The sequence below is a fragment of the Choloepus didactylus genome, chromosome 4, assembly GCF_015220235.1.
Source record: "Choloepus didactylus isolate mChoDid1 chromosome 4, mChoDid1.pri, whole genome shotgun sequence".
Classification (NCBI taxonomy): domain Eukaryota; kingdom Metazoa; phylum Chordata; class Mammalia; order Pilosa; family Megalonychidae; genus Choloepus; species Choloepus didactylus.
Window position 1 is genome coordinate 110,282,989 of NC_051310.1, and position 20,045 is coordinate 110,303,033.

A 20,045-nucleotide genomic window follows, 5' to 3' on the forward strand; every position below is an offset into this window, starting at 1 on the left:
TCCAGTAAAATCTCTCACCTGCTGCAGTGCCACCTCTCTCCTTAACACCCAGTTGGTGTTACACCTGCTCCTAAACACCTCTCTTGGCAGCCAACTATGGAATTTGACATTCTTGGGCAAGGCCTTGTACGTCTGGAAGGTTCTTGTTAAACTGGATACTCACTACCTGAAACAGAGAATTCATGATCATGTGTCAGTTTATCAGAGGAGCAGAGAGAGCAGGACACATGGCTGGTACGTTTTGATGGCAAGTTGCTTGAGGAAAGACGTGGAGGGGACACTGTGCAGAGGAAGCCGTCCTACATGGGGTGTTGTGTCTGTTTGGGGTGGGGCACAAAGGGGAGGTTGGGGCCAGTTGGATGGCCGGAAGAGGAAAAAGCACCGGACTGGGAGATGGGAGACGCAGCCATGTGCTTACTGTGTGACTGTGGACAGGTGGCTTGGCCTCTCTGAGACTCGGTTCCTCATCTCACAGGGATTTGTGAGGAAGAAATGAGACCACATCTGGGCAAGGCTTTGGTAAACTGTGAAGGGCTGCACCAACGTGTGGGCAAGCAAGGGGCCTGAAGGGCAGGGAGAATCAGGGTTCTGCCTGCTCCCCATCTTGCTGTGGGCACCTCTGGTGGTGGGCAGCAGCAGCAGGCTTTGGACGGAGGGTGGGCTGGGGAGGGGGCTGCAGGCTGAGCTTTCCCCTCCCACCCCAGGAAGGGTCACCCTGTCCAACGTGTCCGAGCGGAAGGACAACATGCGCCTCGGCCTGAGCCTCGCCACCAACCCCAAGGACGACAGCTTCCTGGTAAGAGACGCCAGCCTCCCGCACTCCGAACCCCAGCCCTTCCTGCCCCCACAGACCCACAGAGCTTCTGCTTGGGGTCGAGAGAGGCGTGGGCGTGGCTGAACGCCTCCTTACACACACTGTAACGGACACCGCTCACATGCACTTTATCCATAGGCTCCTCCATGAGCTGCTTCCTGCTTATGCCACTCTGGGTGGCTTTGTCCTAATTTGGGGGAGCCAGCGGGGTTAGTCCAGGCAAAGCCAGGTATTGAGTCCCTGTGTGTACACACCCTCTGGGAGTGGGGCAGATTCCCGAGAAGGAACAAGGATGAAGAAAACCAACAGTCCGATGGGGATTGGTTGTCCCCTTCCCTGAGGGAGCTCCTTGTCTGGGGTGGAGGCCGAATCTGTGCTCCAGGTTTGATAAAAGAGGCAAAGCCCACCGTGCACTTTAAGAAGACTTTGGCAAAAAGTTATAGATGAGTGAAAACCAATTTACTGCTATTGAAGGAAGGGATTCAGAGTGACAGACCTTCTGGACTGCACATTCATTCAGTCAGTCAACAGGATTTTCGAGTACTTACCATGTGCTAAGCCCAGTGCCAGGGGATTCGCTAGTGAACCAGGCCTCCACCCTCCTGGAGCCTACATTCTGGCTTGGGGAGAAACTCTAAGCAAACGACTAGCGTATAATCTGACGTTGGAGCCCAGCAAGCATCTCCAGGGGTCGGCAGGGGACACTGGAGGGGTTGAGAGCACTCCCTGCTCCTTGTCACCAAATTGCAGGGAAACACCATGAGCGAGGGCAGTACTTGGGTTTCAAAATATGTTCCTTCCCAGACTGAGAGTTCTAGAAACAGCCAAGAGAGGGGATTTAAAAGAAAAAGTAGCCCAAAAGGCCCAGGAAAAAGCACCACCCACTGTAAGATGGGAGGGCTGTGTCCCTCTTTGATCTTGCACATCAGGCCATTTCTCCTGACCGTTGCCGGGACCATCTGGGTGCCGAGTGCCAGGCAGCAGGGCAGTGAGATGCTGGGGAGCAGGAGACGTGAGGAGGACAGAGGGGCTCTACCAGGGACAGGCTGAGGCACCTGGATGTCAGCACAGCCCACAGCCCTTCATCGTCCCCAAGCCATGTCCAGGCCCATTCCCTTTTCCCTCTGAGGCTCCTTGTCCCATTCCTACTAACCTGATTTCATCTACTTCACAAGGTGGGATGGAGGCCTGATTCGCCCTCTGGGACCTCTGGGAGTAGGTTCAGTCTCTGGTTTATAAATAACAACATGTATTAACTCACCCACTCACATATTCATCTGTTTGCTCATCCATCCATCTATTCACCCATCCTTCCTTCCATCTATCCATCCTTTCATTCTTTATTCTCCCCCTACTTTCAAGAATAATTCACAGCAGCTTCAACAAAAGACACAGATAAAACAAAGCCCTTAAGATCTGGGTGAATAAAGAAAGCTAATTAAAGAAGACAATCGGGATTGGAATAATTACTCCCTAAATGAAAAGCAGCACAATATTTAGCCCTGGGTTTCCTTTCAGCCAGGGCAAAAATGAAAACCTGGAACTGGGCTTTCACTTTAGATTCTGAGAAGAACTTCTCACTCAATCTTTAAGTGAGGGGCTGAGGTCAGTGTTTTTGGTAGGAAATTTCAGAAAAAGAGCAGAGTCATTCTTTTTTTCTTTCCCTGTAAGAGCCACCGGCATATTCCTGGGAGCCAGTCTTGGACATTTGCCCAGTGAGGACCTTAGGTGGCCTCTCCACAGAGCAGCCAGTCTATCCACTGCCGTGGGTGGAGGCGTCCCTGGTCTGCGCGGCGTGGGTGCGTGCTGGCGGGGGGTGGGTGATTAACAGGAAGGGGGCAGGCAGGGTGAAGAAGAGTCAAGCCCTAAATGACCAATGGAAAATGGGTCCCTTAAAAAACAACAAAGTAGGGCTTCAAGTTTAGTTTTTGTCCACCTGAAACAAAGGGAACTGGTACCTATTACAGGGAGAGAGTTTGGTTAGACTTAAGGAAGGCCCTCTGGACCCTGGGGATATCAGCACTTAGACGGAGGACGTCTGAGTTGAGTCAGGGGAGGCCCCAGGCCCCCGCTGACCGGTGGTCTTCACTATGCTCCGCAGGCCTGCAGCCCCCTCTGGTCCCACGAGTGTGGAAGCTCCTACTACACCACGGGCATGTGTTCACGGGTCAACTCCAACTTCAGGTTCTCCAAGACGGTGGCTCCAGCTCTCCAGAGTAAGTGGCTTCAAATCCACAGGCTTGGGCTGAGAGGCTGACGGTCTGGGGAAGCTTGGGGCTCCAACCACAGCGATCCTGCAGCTGCAAGGCGGCTTCACTTGGACTCTTAACCCGCCCTGTCCTGGCTTTCTGGGTGACAGTCCACCTCTCTGTGCCCCTGCCCACCCTCCCCAACAGAGTGATGGTGAAGGTTACGAAGACAATCCTGACCGCAAGGGAGACTCACTGCAAACCCACCCTGAACATGCAGGAGGTTGCCGGGCTGCTGCATACAGCCGGCAGGCTGTGCAATGCACAGTTCTGGGGCCACGGTTCACTTAGACTCCAGTGTGAACGGTGTCCTCTGATGTGATGCAATGCAGTAGCTCTGTAGATTGAGGGTGGAGCACCAAGGAATAAAGAAATCTTCCTGTTAACGCTTTCACCCAACCCGTGCTTCTGGAAAGCTGGAGTTCTGTCCTGCTTGCCCAACACCTCATGGAACACAAAACCTCCGCTCACTCCCCACCCACCAAGAAAATCTGGGGAAATAATGCTCAGACCTTGCCTCCCGCAATGCCAGACAGCTTGGCTCCAAGCCTCACTTTTTCCTCTGGCTAAATATCCTCACCCAAGCAGCCGCTGCCCATTTTATAGAGGGTGCGGGGATTAGCACCTTGGGCTTGCTGGCAGCTTCCCTCCCAAACACGGCCCAGCAGAGATGGAGAGACGGTGCTTGGGGAATGGAGGAGAGCACCAGTCCAGCAGGGGCTGGAAAATGGCCTTCTTCAGAGGGGTGAGGGGGCATGGACTTTGTTCACACAAAATGGCAGAGGCAAAGGCAGGGCCGAGGGCAGGGTAGGAGGCTGGAGGTCAGGATACAGGAGCGGTCCGCTGAGGACCGCATCACCACCACCTAGGGGTCCTGTGTCCCTGGCCAAGATGTGGCTGTCCTCCCCCAGCTGCCCAACAGCAGTGCCCTGGGAGCTTATCAGAAATAGATTCCTGGGCAGCCCCAGGGAGGCTCCAATTCAGTAAGTGTGTGTGTGTGTGTGTGTGTGTGTGTGTGTGTGTGTTTAAGCACCCCAGTGGACTCTAGAATTCAGCAAGTTTAGGGACCACAGACCCAGAGCAAGGTTCTTCCCACGATGTCTTAAAAAGAAAGCTTTGAAATTATAAGGAAGGAATTAGCAATATGTATACTAAATACAGTCTAATAATCAAACTGGCTCAAAATAAAAGAAACCTGGTGCTTACCTCTAGACTACAGAATAAACTCATCCAAACAAGCAGTTTATGGCTCTTTCACCTCCAAGGCCCACTGCACCACTCCGAGGCCCATGGTCCACTGCACCAACGTGCTCAATCCCACATGTTGAGCTAAACCAAACTGAAAAAGGACAAATCTACCAATCTGTCGGCCTGGAAGTGTCAGGTCATCACATTGATACCTGGGGGGACAAGGATGTCTACAAGCTTCCCCTGAAGCAGAAGTACTTTGAGAAAATGCTCTATCAATTGCAAAGCCTGCAACGGGCCCTGGGCTCAAAGCCACCCCACCTTCCTCTCTAATGAATTCTGACTTCAAGGAACTGTGCCTTCATGATGTGAGAATCACTGAAATAGTTAACACACAAAAGGCTCCTGCTGCATTGTCATAAAGTAGCTTTTACAACAGCAGGAAAATTCTCTGGAAAAAATAAGCAGATGCCCAGGTACAAGGTATATGCGATATTTCAAAATATCCCCGATTGTTCACAAACAGAAGGAAATTATTTAGATTTTAAAAGCAGTGTTTTTACATTTGCTATGGTATCAATGTTTCATTAGTTTCCTTTGTTGGTTTTTATTATTCCTTTTCACTTGGTATCAAATCACACGAATGTAAAGAATCCAGCCTTTATGTTAATCTAACAGAGGTAGAGATGAAGGCAAGAGAGCTTGCCCTGATGATGTCATTACCATGGTAGTTAAGCAGTTTGCCTAAAAATAAATAAAAATCGTCTATGATTTATTGAGCATTTGCTTTGTGCTCAACCCTTTGGAAAGCATCATCGCATTAATCCCTCATGAGAACCCTCAACTATCATCAGGCCTATTTTGCAAAAGAAAAAAACTGACGTTGGGAGCTTACGTGACTTGTCCAAGGTCACTCAGCTAGTGGGTGTCAAAGCCAGGAGTCAGTCAGACACCAGATTCCACCTTCCCAGCCATGCACCATACCTCCTCCTAAAAGTGAAACCCATTCACTGGGGCTGACAGAGGTAAACACAACACATCCTTTAGACTCAAATGTGTGATAATGAGCTACTGCTTGGGGCAGTGCCGCGGCCTCAGAACCACTGGCCAGCTGACGGCCCTCCCTCCCTGATTAGGAGCAGAGGCAGTCAGGATTGCATTTCAGTTTTTCAAACAACCAGCACAGAGTGGTGGAGCAGAGTCAGGAAGCCCTGGGCTCATCACTCACACTGCCTCAAAAAAATGTCCAGCCCGAGGATGGCTCCCATCTCAGGGAATTACACACATGGAGCAGAGTCATTCTTCTGTCATCCTTTGGACAGTCGTCCGGAGAATCACAGATTTGCAGACAGTCTCCTTGGGCAGCCGTGACCGTGTCCCCACTTCCCAGGGTGCCAGACCTACATGGACATCATCATTGTCCTGGACGGCTCTAACAGCATCTACCCCTGGGTGGAGGTCCAGCACTTCCTCATCAACATCCTGAAGAAGTTTTACATCGGCCCAGGGCAGATCCAGGTGAGCATTGCCAGGGCTCTTTCCTTCTCCCCCAGAGCAGTGGCAGATGCTCTTTTGGGGTGTAGAGAAGCGTCTTTGCACTAAGAAGGTGTAAGTGAAAGGACTGGTGGTGGTCGGGAGGGCAACCAGCCCCAGAGCCCTGCAATCCAGGACACTAGTCTCGAAGGGGCGGGCACACAATGGGGCAGGCGAGGAGGCCTCACTTCAAGGGTCAAACACTGTCTTCTGGGATAGGTGCCACCTCTTAAGAGAGACTGAGCAGCTAGAGAGAGTGAGAAGGAAGACAGGAAAGGTCGAGTGGGCATGAGAACTCTGTCGAGTGAAGCACAGAGGAGAATGGGGCCTGTTGGTCTTGGAGAGAAGTCTGGGGAGGAGGTAATAGCAGCTAGCACATGTTTGAGATGCTGCCTGGCTAAAGAGGGGGTAGATTTATTCCAAATTGTTTGGGCAGGCCAGATAGGGACCAATGAGTAAAAGTAACAAGGTGGCAGATTTCATGTCAATCTAAGAAAGGACATTTTTACAATTAGTGCTGCTAAAAACAGGGTGCTTCAGGCAATAACAAGTTCCCCCCAAGTGGAAAACCATCTTTTGGGGTATTGTGGGTGGAGGTCCAGCCTCAGGAGGACATTTATCCTAATAGACTCTATGAGCCCATCCACAGGAACATTTTATGATTCTATTCCTTGTGTAGGTCTTTAAGTCTTTTTTGGTCTGTTTATTTTGAAACTACTAATGTTGTTGATATCAACCTTGAATGTAAAGGACCCTCTTCTCTTTTAATTAAGTTTTAAGGGGTCTTAGTTCATTCCTGGCACTTTGCAAAACCTGCTTCTCTTTAGCTGTAATTGCTCTCCCGGCAAGGCCTTCAGCCCTCCTGACTCCTGACCCGCCGCAGACAGGGATCCTCACCACCAAAGGGCTAAGCTTCAGCGGGTCGTGTCTGCTTCCCTGTCCTCTATCGTGCAGGTTGGCGTTGTTCAGTACGGAGAAGACGTGGTCCATGAGTTCCACCTCAATGACTACAGATCCGTAAAAGACGTGGTGGAAGCCGCCAGCCACATCGAGCAGAGAGGGGGAACGGAGACCCGGACGGCATTTGGCATAGAATTTGCTCGGTAAAAACAAAACAAAAAAACCCTCCTCAGATACATGTTCTGATTATCTATTGTTGTTTAACAAACCACCCCAATATATAGTACCTTGAAACAAGGATTTCTTAATCCCTCAAAGTTCTGACGGTTGACTGGGCCCAGCTGCGTGACTCTCTCTTGCATTCTGTGATGTGACTGCAGTCTGGGGTCAGCTGAGCCTGTGGTCATCTGCAGGTTCCACTGGGCTGCACGTCCAAGACGGCTCACCCAGGTTGGCAGTTGATGCCAGCTATTGGCTGAGAGTTCGGTTGGGAACCCAGCCAGGGTCACTGACCTGAGCTCCCACTTGGAGTCATGTGGCTTGATTTTCTCACAGCAAGGCAGCTGGATGCTGAGGGAGCATCCCAAGAGTGAGCTTTCCAAGAGACCTTGCAGGAGCTGCAAGACCTCCTATGACCGAGCCTCAGATATCCCAGAATATCCATTGTGCCTCATTCTATTGGCCAAGCAAGTTGCTAAGGCCAGCCTAGATTCAAGGGGAAGAGAAGTTTCTTCTGCTTCTTGATGGAGGAGTGGCAAGGTCACATTGCAAAAGAGCATTTGGGACAGGGGATATTGTTGCAGCCAACTTTAGAAAATACATTCTGCCCCAGACACCCTGTAAAAATTGTATAGGCTCAATGAGGGTAGGATCTTGCTGCGGAAGGGCTGGTTATGTGTTTGTCATTGATAGAGTGTGAAAAAGTCAAATTTAACAACTGAGATTGCAGAGTAAAGAGACTGGCTCTTTAAAAGGCACACCAAAACTCACTCATCCCAAAGAATATTATCCCTGGAAATTGTCCCCACAGAAGGCTATTTGCTTATTCCACTAATACTGCCGTTGCCCGAAATATTGTGCTCACCCCCACTGAAATCAGCCAATTTTAAAGGCAATTTCCAATATCTTTTGAACTGAGGCTTAAACTCCTAAGATAACTATGTACAGGGCATTTAGATTTTAAATGTGTAAACTTTACACTTACTATAAGTTCTGCTACATTCATTGAGACCTCAGTCCTTATAATCCCACCTCACATATTAAGGGCCAGGCTGTGTGTTTAACAGATTTCTACAATGTAAGAGCCATTTAGTAATACGATCATTTCAGGTGGTCAAAAGATTAACTTTTTTCCCAACCTCACAACTCTTCATGGTTGTCACTATTCAACTAGCATATTTCTCTTTGCTGATAAAACTGGTCCAAGCTTTTCCTAAATGAGCATTCCTCTGAGCAAAGATGGCTCTCTGATTCCTCCTCACAAGGAAGGGGCATTTGGCTGCTTTGCCATCATTGGGGATGCACCAGCTGAGACTCCCCACTGGCCCTTGTGAAATGGCTTGCTGGGGAGACAGAGGTAGCCTGTGACCACGTAGCTATCACTTTCTTGTTGCAAACCTAATTGACTCATACAAGGATGAAACCCACTGTCTTGTGTCATTTTGCAGCCCACCAACCCCAGGCCTATTATAAGTGGGTGACTCAGCAGGTATCTGAACCATTAATGACTCAACAGCACCACTGGGTTATGCAACTTCACCTCAAGTTAAGCTTGCAATTCTGATCTTCTCAGCCTGCCAATTTCATATCCCAAATTACAGCTGGTGCCTTCTAAGGTGAAAGGTTTTTCTCTCCTCATTTGGTTATTCTGCGTACCTACTAAATGCAAAGATCTAGGCCATGGACCGGAGGAGATATGTGGGATAGCAGCCTACCCCAGCAAGGAGTGAAGCAGCATCCCAAGGGAAGACTGCCAAGAGGGGTGGCATCTGACCTATCCTGGGAAGACACTTGGGATTCCAGCAGGGGACGATGGAGCGATGATGTTCCACAGAGAGAGCCACATGGATAAGGGCAAAGTAGAGGGAAACTCGGGAACTTGAAAGTATATAACCATGCTCCTTTGACTACGTGGGGTTCTTGCTGGGGGGTAGTAGGCTATGTGGCTGGAAGATGGGTTTGGAGCCAGAGTATGAGCATGATGGTGGTTCAGTTAAAATGAGCAGTGGGTAGCCACTGAAGTTCGTGGGCACAATAGTGTCATCAGACGTTATCACCGTTAAGAAGGTGATCCTGGAGGCCACATGTGGCTTGAGTGGGGAGGCCTTGACAAAACAGCTTATGGGTCCCTGAACAATGTGGTGTTGACTCCACCTGCATGAGCATCTCTCTCCTGCTCCACTCGATTTATTGAGCACCTACTAAGTGCTTCGCTCTGTTTAGGCACTAGGGGATAGATCAGTGAACAGACAGAGACAAGATCTTACCTTCATGGAGCTGACATCCTAGAAGGGAAGACAGACAACAACTAACAAGTAACAGGGGTAGTAGACTAGGAGATCAAAACTAGGTGGAAAAAGTGGAGCAAAGGAAGGCTTCACGAAGGGGGCATCTGAGTGGAGACTGGAGGAAGGGGAGGGAGTTGGTCAAGCAGAATCTGGGGTGCATTCCAGGCCAGAGCACAGCTCAAGGCCTCAGAGGGAGCACCCTGGCTAGTTCTTGAATCAGCATGGACTCCAGTGTGGGTGCAGCGAGCAGGAGGGGAGGGCTTGGAGAGCTGACGGGGTCCGAGCATGCAGGGTGTGAGGGGCTATTATAGAGGGCCTGGGCTCTTCCCTGATGCAAGTTCTGAGCAGAAGAGAGACATGATCTGACCTACATTTCAGTGGGATCACTCTGGGCTTCCAGGTTCATGGAAACCATTGTGAGTATAAAGTTCTCACAGTTTTCATGGAACATATACTCTAACTTACAAAGGGGACAAACCAAGTCCCTTTACTCGGTACATAATCACAATTTAAAGTCTGATGATTCGTGCAGATATGCAGCATTATCCACTCTAATGGAAATATGACTCTGAGATTTTCGTGGCTCCATATATAATAAAACCCCTAGTTTCCCCTCCCACACTTTTTGTTGCATGGAGTTTACTCCTGGGCCTGGCCCTTTAATGAGGTCATGGAAGCATCTAGAATCTTCTTGAGAAAACATCAGCCTTAAGTCCCAAATTTGCTCTAGGTCGTGTCAATGGTGCCTCTGAGGTCTTTTAGGTCCTCATCTCATATTAAGAATTAGATCTTTTTAAAGTCATCATATACAGATATCACAGGGCTGCTAAGAGAAACTAAGACATCTTTTTCTCTTAACTAGGAGCTGAAGACATTCTATCTGATTTATTATACAGGTCTTTGAGTTTCTCAACATCCAATCATTGCATGTTGGCTATCAGCTTGTCATGGCACAAGAGATACCTCTCTATGCCAGAGCCGTGGAGCCAAGACAGACTTTTTCTTTTCTTTCCTTTTTTTCTGTATGAAAGGTGAGTTTTTATTTAGAATGAGAAGAGAAATAAATTATTTTTAGAAGTGATACTCCAGAAAAGAATTTTATGAATTTCTTGACACATCTCTAATATTTTTCTCCTATAGCTTTGACTGCATTTGTCATTGCCTCTTCATATGATAACGGTTTATAATCTAATTTCCACAGAAAGAAGGATAATTAAGTCTTCTTCCTAAGCGTTGATTGATGAAATATACTGATTACTGATACTTTGGAAAAAGTTTCTTTCTGCTTCACTCTCTTTTTTTATTGTGAACTTTAACATATATACATAACAGTGATAACTTCAAAGTACAAGCTCACACATTATTAGAAAGCAAATTTCAAAGAATATCATGGGTCACAATTTCACAAGTTCAGCCATTTCCATTATTGTAAAATATAACATACATACCGAGAGTTTCAACTCTTGCTGTACAGCTCAACAAGCAGTTATACAGGTAATTCAAACTTCTTATGGGTTACAGGTCCAGTCCTCAGTCCCGTCCCTATTATACAATACAGGGTATGTACAGAATGGTGAGACCCTCAAGGCCAATTCAATGAGTACTATAGAGCAAATCCCAAAGGATGCCATGGCTACCATTCCACCATGTCATTTACCTCCTCCCGCCATTCCAACACCCCAGCATCCAAAAATATATGTATAATTATATAGTTTCAGTATCCATAGACCTTTGTTCAATCTTATCTTGTTTGTTGCTATCCCTTCCTCTCACTTAATCTCTTTCTTCATCTTCAGGGGTATCTAGGCAGTGAGCACCCTAACTAATTCATATTAGACAAGACAGACTTTAACCTGGCATTACAGAGCTTATGTCCGTGGCTGTTCAGCCTTCCCAAGTGGCAGCCCCATGAGGAGTCAATGCAGAGTCCAACAGCTACATTTATTTCAGGTCTTATTAGAAATTCTACCTGCGGGGTCAGACCAAGTCACTCCCCTCTCTGTCTTTCTCAGAACCTCGTGGACAAAAGGACGGGTTGGCCACAGAGGCATCGAGACCAGTGATGGCTCAGGAGCTGGGCTGTCACGCTTTGTAGATGGGTTGCCAGCTGCACGAGCAGTCAATCTCTGCAGCGCTGGGGTCGATGTGCCCGCCGCGCTGATCCCTGGGCTCAACAACCCAACAGGCAGGCCACACAAGTGCTTGAGGCACTGAAAACAAAATGAAAAGCAAGAAAGAGAGATTTTTTTTTGTCGAAGTTGATATTTAATATTGCCCAGAATAGAATCAAAGTAGTCCTCATGGGAGAAATCAGAGCTTTGTCCGCCTCCATCACCGATATTTTGTGGACTGCTGCGATTTGAACGTTGGACTACTCTGGAACATCCCCTTTTCAGTACTTAGGGAAGTGGTTTCTCAGCTCTGGATGTTCATAACTTTCCAAAAATACTGATGTCCAGGCTGCCCCAGAGATTCTGATCTCATGGCTCTGGGTGGAGCCCGAGCCTCAGCATTTTTTAGAAACTCTCAGGGGAGTCTAACATGCAGCTGGGTTTTTGATTTGCTAACTCAGAGCCTCCAAAGATCTCCATCTGACCCTGAAACTCTGCTCCCAGTCCCACCCCATCCCCTCTGCCTGCCCCAAACAGCAAGATCAGGACCCTGAAGGGACTTTTTAAAGTCGCTTTTTAAAAACAAACAGCTGCAAGACACTTCTGAGCAGCTGGTGAAAGAATAGTCTGGGAGTCTCGATCCAGCTACTTCCCTGTGTGAGGGTGGGTTGCCCAAGGGGGCGCCATCCTGGCTTCTGCGGCTGCCGCCCTCTCCACTTCTTTCTTATGAGCCTCCCCTCTGCTCGGGTTCCAGCTCGGAGGCTTTCCAGAAGGGTGGAAGGAAAGGGGCTAAAAAGGTGATGATCGTCATCACAGACGGGGAGTCTCATGACAGCCCAGACCTGGAGAAGGTGATCCAGCAAAGCGAGAGGGACAATGTGACCAGATACGCAGTGGCCGTAAGTCCTGCCCCACCCCCTGCCCAGTACTGCTGGCTGCCTTCTAGAGGCTTTGCCACCCAACCCTGGAGATTCCAAGGGGGCATTTTCTGGGCAGTGTCCTAGGCTGTCTGGGTGGAGACAGCATCAAATCCAGCCTCTTCTTATGTTATCTTTTTCTAAAGAGTAGGTTGAGACTCTTCTTTCCGTACTGCCCAAGCCTACCCACAAAAGGTTTGCTTTATTGTTTGTCTGTTTTTCTCTCCATTTCCAAGGAGGTTCTGAAACCTCAGGAAACAGGAAAACCCATACAATCTGCTCCTTCCAGAACCCTAGCTTACAACAGGGTCTTCTCTTGCCCCTCAAGGCAGTCGGCTCCAAAATGCAAAAAGGACTCTCAAAGGCTCCTGCTGCCGAGTCATCAGGGCTCTGGCTGGCAGTCTGGGCTGAGTTCCGGTTTGTCACCCCTGCCCCTGTTCCCTGGCAGGTCCTGGGCTACTACAACCGCAGGGGGATCAACCCAGAAACTTTTCTAAATGAAATCAAATACATCGCCAGCGACCCTGATGACAAGCACTTCTTCAATGTCACGGACGAGGCGGCCTTGAAGGACATCGTTGACGCCCTGGGGGACAGAATCTTCAGCCTGGAAGGTGAGTGTGGGCTCAGGCAGTTGGCCTCCGGGAGAGCAGGATACAATCCTACAAAACAGAACGGCTAAGCACCAGTCCCCTCTCCATGGACGTTACCTGGTGCTGGACAGGGGCTCTGCATTTTACAGACAGCTTCAAAAGTGGTTTTGCTGATAGTCTCCTCATTTTACTGCTGGGGCAACTGAAGCTCAAAGGCGTTAGGTGTCCAGCTATGGCTCACACAGCTTAGGAAGGGCATGGGGTTTGACCTCGGGTTGCAGGCTTAGCAGATTTGCCAGATTTAGCAAACATAAAATACAATATCGAGGGATACTTTTATTTTAAAATTATTTGTTGTTTATCTAAAATTCAAATTTAGTGGGGTATCCTATATTTTATGTGTCAATCCTAGTTAGAACCCATGTGGGCCTGACTCCATAGCCTGAAACCCTTAATTCCTGCACTTCACCAAAAGCATTTTTTTTTGTCAGGGTTCCTTTAAGCTGCCTTTCTCCTTGTGATTAAAACCCTATTTTTCCTTTGTACAGATCTTGTTTACACCATATATTGCTATAGTGGGACCCTTCTAATGCTGGATATATGGGAGGATTGTAAAAAGAAATAGAAGGCAGTGTTTCAGAGCCCAGGAAGCCTGCAGTTCTTTGGAAATGATGAGATAACAAACATATGAACAGAGACAAAAAAAAAAAAAAAAAAAAATGGCCCTCATAAAGGGTATAAACGAATAGAAAGTGTAAACGTAAGTTTTGACACATCAGAATGTAAATATAAATCGGTGTATTTCTCCTCAAAATGGTCACATTGTGTGACAAGAACAACGACCCCAAGAACGTGTTCAGGGAGCTCCACTGTGGAGAGGGCCTTTCCCACACATAGGGTCTTTGCTGCAAATACGTGGTGGTGACAAGTGTCCCTCCTGAGGGAAGAGTTGGTGTTTGGGAAACGTCCCAAGGCACCTGGAGCCAATTCTGGTGAATAATAGGGCTGAAGAAAGTGGGAAATCTCATCTCTTGCCAAAAACGTATTTTTCTCTGTACACTTTGCTTGATTGTTTCCCCTATTTTAACAGCCGTATAAGACACACACCCTGTAATATGAGTAGTCTCGAGCCCTTTTCAGAAGTAAATGGGCTACAAAAAAATAAACCCACATATCCACTTGGAAGGTTCTGGGTGCTGAGGGGGGCAGACGGGGCTGACGGGGCTCCGACTGTCAGCAGAGAGCCGTGCTCCCCGAAGTCCCTCTTGGGAAGTAGGAGCTGTGGGTTGAGCTGCAGGTCTGTCTGCACTGAGCTTTCAGGCCTGGAGCTGATGTCTTTCTTTCCCTCCGTTTTAGGCACCAACAAGAATGAAACATCCTTTGGGCTGGAAATGTCACAAACGGGCTTTTCCTCGCATGTGGTGGAGGTATGTGTGTGTTTAGAACCACCTCCCTCCATCTCTCGCTCACTAACTCTCACTCCTCCCAGCTCTTTAGGGCCATCCCTCCTTTCATGGGCTGTCTTTGTTCGTCTCTTTCTCTCTTTCTGGGGATCTCTCCCCTGCACCCCCCACCCCGGACTGCAAGAGGGGACTTTAGGGTCTTCGTTCACTCTGTGGTACTTCAGGGGTCCCATTCAGTCCACAGAGCCTGTGCAAAAACTAAGTCAACGTGGCAAAACCAACTGCATGTGCCTCTAATAGTGTCTCTGCCCGGGATGGCCTCTGTGTGCAGGGAAACGTCCCTGGGTCATGGTTGGGAGGCTGTCCAGATGTCCCAGATGTGCTCCAGCGGGTGGCCTGTGTGGGACCCCTCTCTCTGCAGACTCTGCATCAGATTGCAGAGGTCCCTAGTGGGCCTGGGCCACGGAGGGAGGGGGAACATGGGGTCACAGCAGCATGTCATGTCTGGGGCTCAGAACCTGCAGCACTACACCCTGTCTGAGCTTCACCTGGTTCTGGCTTATAAGTTGGTACTGAAAGCTCACAGGGTTGCCAGAGGGACAGAGGAGTTGGCATCTGTGAAAATGCTTTGTAACCTGTAAAGCCCTGCCTAGGAAGAGCACGTGGGGAAAGCTGTGTTGATATCAGTATACACACTCCTCATGGATAGATGGATGTTCTAGGTGTGTGTGTGTGTCCTGCCCACCTGCTAATTTGCAAAAAAAGGCCTATGGGTCCATCCTGTTCATATATCACTTTCATTACCCCATTGAATTCTCCTAAGTCTTCTCAGGGGTGGATGGGGAAGGATTCTTTGTTCCCAGTTTACAGAGGGAGAAACTGAGTCACAGAATGATTAAGTGACATGCTGAAATGTTAATTTCATGCCCTTCCCCCATTAAGCAGCTGCTCTGTGAGCAAGTATGGAGGCTAAGGGGGCATTGTCGGGGAGTCTGAGTCAGAAATCCCAAATTGGAAGAGAGGGGGGACAGATGCACAGCATGAGGCAGGCAGATGAACGGAAACGCAACTCACGCTCAGATTTTCCTGAGCTACATCTGGATGATGATCGCATGACTGCTGTCTTCAGTACAGCAAGATGTAAATGCAACTGCTCTATCATAATAATAGTAGTCGTCAAAATAGGTTACATTTGCAGAGCACTTTAAACTTTTCCAAGAAACCCCTGCATCTCCTTTCATGCTCAGAACATCCCTGCAAGCTTGGCAGGTGATAATACTTATTTCCCCAGTTTAGGTGGTCAGATCAGCAAATCTTTTCGGTGCCTTCTCTGTGCTGGGCTCTGTGCTGGATGCTGGGAGAGATGCAAAGGTGAGAGCCTGCCCTAAGAGCTCACAGTCTGCAGGTAGGGAACCAGCGAGCAGGCACAGAGACACAGCATCCTTTCACAGGTCAGCTGGCGAGGCCTGAGCTCCGGCAGGACCAGCCCTGCTCTCCTGACACTGAGGTCAGGGCTGATTAGAAAATGCCCAGAAGAAAGCAAGGAAATTCAAATTAATCAAATCTCATAAGCATTTGCCAAATGCTACTACGTGCATGGCTGTGTGAAAGGTACCAAAATGAACCGGAAATGATTCCTGCCACCAGGAGTCAACTTGCCAAAAATTGGGAGCAAACAGCTCTCAACTCTGAGATGAAAGAAACCATAGATTTCTGCTAGGTAAAAGTTTACAATTTCAGGAGACTCACACACCCATGAGCCCCTGGGGAGCCCCCCTGCTCACTTGGGGACGCCGGATAGGTACGCATCTAATTTTGATCAAGGCCACGTGTGCTCAGGATCTAACAGAAGGAAAGCCCCATTGGGTGGGGAGGGGATGTTTATGAGGATGGATGGTCAGAGGATGGGAGGGTGGGGTGTCAGAGAAAGATCTGGGGGGTGGGACTTCAGTGTGCTCCTAAAGGACAAGGAATTCAGTAGCCACAGGCAGGAGAGCAGGAGAAACTGTATGCACAGACTGGGAGAAAAATGGACAGAGTCCAGTGGCAGCCCTGAGGTCACCGACAGTGACATTGGAGCAAAGAATAAACACCCCAATATCTCCTTTAGCCACCCCACAACCATTTTTTTGACGATTTTCCTGTCTGTTGGGCTCTGTTCTAGGCACCATGGATGGAACAGAAATTAAAGTAACATTTCAGCTGGAGCAGCGCATAGTCTAGTTGGAGAGAAAGACTCTTAAATAAGTTCCCTCTCCTGTTTCTAATTATGTGATGTGTGTGTGTCCAGGGAACAGGGCACCGAAAGGGAAGAGGAGGCTATGAGGGGCTTCAAGGACTCGGGAAGGCTTGAGCTGAGCCCTGAAAATGGGCCAAGCAGCTCAGTGTGCCGAGCAAGACGGGACCTTGCTGGATCAACAGTGTTCCCCAGCCGGGAGCAGGAGACCCAGGAGCTCAGGGACCCTGCTTTTTCTTTGAGCCAAGGTCATGTCCTGCCCTGTGCAGCTTCTTCCACATGTGCCCAACTCTTTCTCTCTTTCCCAATTAGAGAGGATCCTGATTGCCTCTTCCCTACCCTCTGGACCCAGACCCCAGCTCTTCTATCACCCCAGGTCTTGTTTACAAGTGACAGTCACCTGAAGTTTTCATCAGCTTGGACTTTTAAAGAGACAGTGTTTGCATTTGAATCTGAGACTCTTTAATCCTGAGGGAAAAAATAACACTGCAGAATCCAAAGGGATGAGGCAATGACAGTGGGTGCTGGCACTGAGCCCGGCCACTGGGTTGCTATTTTAGGGCAGAGAGATCTTTCGGTACCAGGCTGCCGATGCCATCACAATCGGCCACCACCATCCTGTCCCTGGGAGTCCAGCTCCTCGGCTCTCAGGGTCAGTCAGACCTCTCTGGGGATTGAGGGCAGATGGACCCAGCCCTTCCAGCTTTGCCCTGAGCACGTCCCAAGCCAGACTGAGTCCATCTCCTGAGCGAGCTGCCAGCCCCATCTCCTCCGGAAATGCTCAGAGACAGCCTCAAACATCCGCTTCCTGAAAATGTGTTGAAGAAGCCTTCACATTTTCTGGGCTTTTTTAGTTACGTTGGAAGGAAAGATTCCCGGAACCTATGGGAGAGGCTCCGGTGGAATGTTCTCAGATATCAGAGGAAAGGTCCAGCTCAACATCCCCTGGTTTGCTGCCAACTTATTTAGCAAGAAAACCTGCCTTCTAATTAGCAGGTGTTAAAGCAACAGGAGAAAGGAAGGACCAGATTCCAGGGTAGGAGAGGAGACCCCAGATGTCACCTGGCCACTCTCAGAGTCCGAGGCCCGAGACCACACACATTGCATCCCCGTATGCCTATGGAAGGTCAGAGCCATTGGGAAAACCTGGAGAACTGGAGCTGTCACAGAAAACACTAGTCTTGATTTGCAAAAAAGGGAAAAGAGAGGATTCCAGAAATTGCCATCAGGACAGCTAACTATGGATCCCTGATCAAATTATAGAACAGATTTTTTTCTATGCAATTTTCACAAGATATATTCATATAGCATAGAAACCATCCAAAGTATACACTCATTGGTTTATAGTATCATCACATAGTTGTGCATACCACCTCATGAACAATTTAGAACATTTTCATTACTCCAGAAAAGAAATAAAAATAAAAAAGAAAGCCCTAATCCTCCCATACTCCCTATCCCCCCTGTTATTGACCCATAGTATTGGTGTGGTACATTTGTTAATGTTGATGAACGAGTATTAAAATATTAATGCTAACTATAGTCCATAGTTTGCAAAAGGTACATTTTTCCCATATACCCCTCTGTTATTAACTCCTTATAATGTTGTACATCTGCTCTAGTTCATGAAAGAACTTTTTTCATATTTGTATAGTTAATCATGGACATTGTCCACCACAAGATTCACTGTGTTATACATTCCTATGTTTTAACCTCCACCTTTCCTTCTGGTGACATACATGACACTAAACTTCCCCTTTCCACCACACTCTAGAATAGATTTTTAAGCCAATGGTTCCGTTACCATTTAGAAATGAATGCAAAGATCACTAAGAGCTGGAGTGGCTTCTACTAGTGCTGGCTGTCTCCTGAGGTGGTGAACTCCCTGTCAAGCTGGGTAATCAAGAAGAAGCTGCATGAATCTACCAGAAAGCGTGAGGAAGGGAGGTATACCTCAAAAGGGGGCCGTGAGGGCAAGGTGTGGAGAGAGGAAGAGGGCTACAAATAAGAGGCACCCATTGGTGACAGAGTTTCTGAGGAATCCTAAGGGCTTAGCAGAAGAAATTTCATATTTACCCTCCTACAATAGAGTCCATAAATCTCCCCCTAATACGAAACTTTACAGAGGGAAGCAGTTCTATTGGGGTGAATTTTGCCTACACAAAAACACTGGTGACTCACCAGAGATGGGAAGAGATCATTTTTCCTTGACTCTGAGGACGAATGAGGTCTTTATCTGGCATGTGATGACCTGGCAGGACCAGCCATCAGTTTTGAAACAGGCCAAGGTCAGGAAGCTTCCCACCTCTCAGATCAGCTGCCCCAGCCACCGTCCTGTGCCTCTTCCGTCTTCCCACAGGCCCTCCTGAGATGGAGGACTGGGTAGCCAAGGTTACTAGCTATCACCTGAGGTCCTTAGCTCTTAAAGCCTTAAAGTGTAATCTTCCCTCCAAGTTTTGCCTTTGACCTACGTTTGCATTTCTGGTTCAATGAAAAATGAAAGAAATCGATCCATACTGGTGAAATGAGGAGTTGATCTCTAGAGCACGAAAACCCTGCCTGAGCCTCCTGAAACCAAGTCCCATGGCCCTGAAAGGTGGGCTCCTGTACCTGCCAGCTGGGGCCGACACAGCTGTCCCCTCCCCATGAGGCCAGAATGCAGCAGCCAAGGTTTGCAAGGATTGTTTGCATGCTGACTGCCGGTGGCAGGAATCCTTTCTGTTCCTTTGGTCCTCCTGAGCCCAGCACCCCAAACCCTGGGTTCTGCCTTCCCGAGACCTCTGACCAGAGACTCCCAACTTTCTGACTTGGAAAGAGCAGTTAAGTGACATCCCCAAATGGTGTGCGTTTGTCCTCCCACACCCCCATCCCCGCCCCCACTGCCGGCTTCCAGCAAAGTGTGTGGTGGAGGTCTCCTCTTCACAGAAGGGTTGAGAGCCCACTCGGGGTCTTTCCTGCCCACTCCCCATCTAAACTTCCTGGCGTCCACCCCTTCCCTCAGGCTCCACTTTGAACTTGTTGAAAACAAGGTTTCCAATAACAGAATCAGAGTAAGTAGTTAAAGCATAATCCATCCTCTAGATATTATATTCACCTTAGAAGGGTCTTCTTGGAAATGGGGCTCTCCCCCCATACAGTCCCTCTGACGGTGGACCCAGGCACTGTGGGAGCCGACAGGTCACAGGGGAGGAGCAGAGCTCTCAGGACCCCTCCAGTCACACCCAGGAGGTGGTCTCCTCTCCCACCAGCACGTGGGACTGACTGCCCACCTCCCTCCATAGTCTAGTCCCTCAAAATTCAAGAAGAGCTGGAAGGAAGAAACGCTGGCATCTGGTATTCTAATTCCATCGCTGCTGGGCGAAAAAGGAAAGCACTTCCTGGCTGTGTGCTAACCACTCTGAACCTCAATCTGCCCATCTACAAAATGCGGATAAAGCATAATCAGACTGATGCGACACAATATGTGAGAGTAGCTACACCTGATCCATAGCAGGTGCTCAGTAGATGTGGCCAGGTCTGGGCTTGACAAGCCACCTCTGTTCAGAGCTCGGGTCCTCCCTGGGAGGGGTGCACCTCTGAGTGCATCCAGGTGGG

General features: G+C 48.7%; 1 protein-coding gene across 2 annotated transcripts in view; it reads left to right on the forward strand.

Annotated features, from left to right (window-relative positions):
* The window catches only part of ITGA11 (integrin subunit alpha 11), a 120,676-nt gene that overhangs the window by 62,806 nt on the left and 37,825 nt on the right, over positions 1-20,045 (forward strand). For both annotated transcript variants that reach the window (XM_037833575.1, XM_037833574.1), the window contains exons 4-10: positions 705-796; positions 2,916-3,030; positions 5,642-5,769; positions 6,739-6,887; positions 12,057-12,201; positions 12,668-12,833; positions 14,169-14,239. In XM_037833575.1, coding sequence (XP_037689503.1) covers positions 705-796; positions 2,916-3,030; positions 5,642-5,769; positions 6,739-6,887; positions 12,057-12,201; positions 12,668-12,833; positions 14,169-14,239 — 866 coding nt within the window. The remainder of the gene's footprint in view (positions 1-704; positions 797-2,915; positions 3,031-5,641; positions 5,770-6,738; positions 6,888-12,056; positions 12,202-12,667; positions 12,834-14,168; positions 14,240-20,045) is intronic.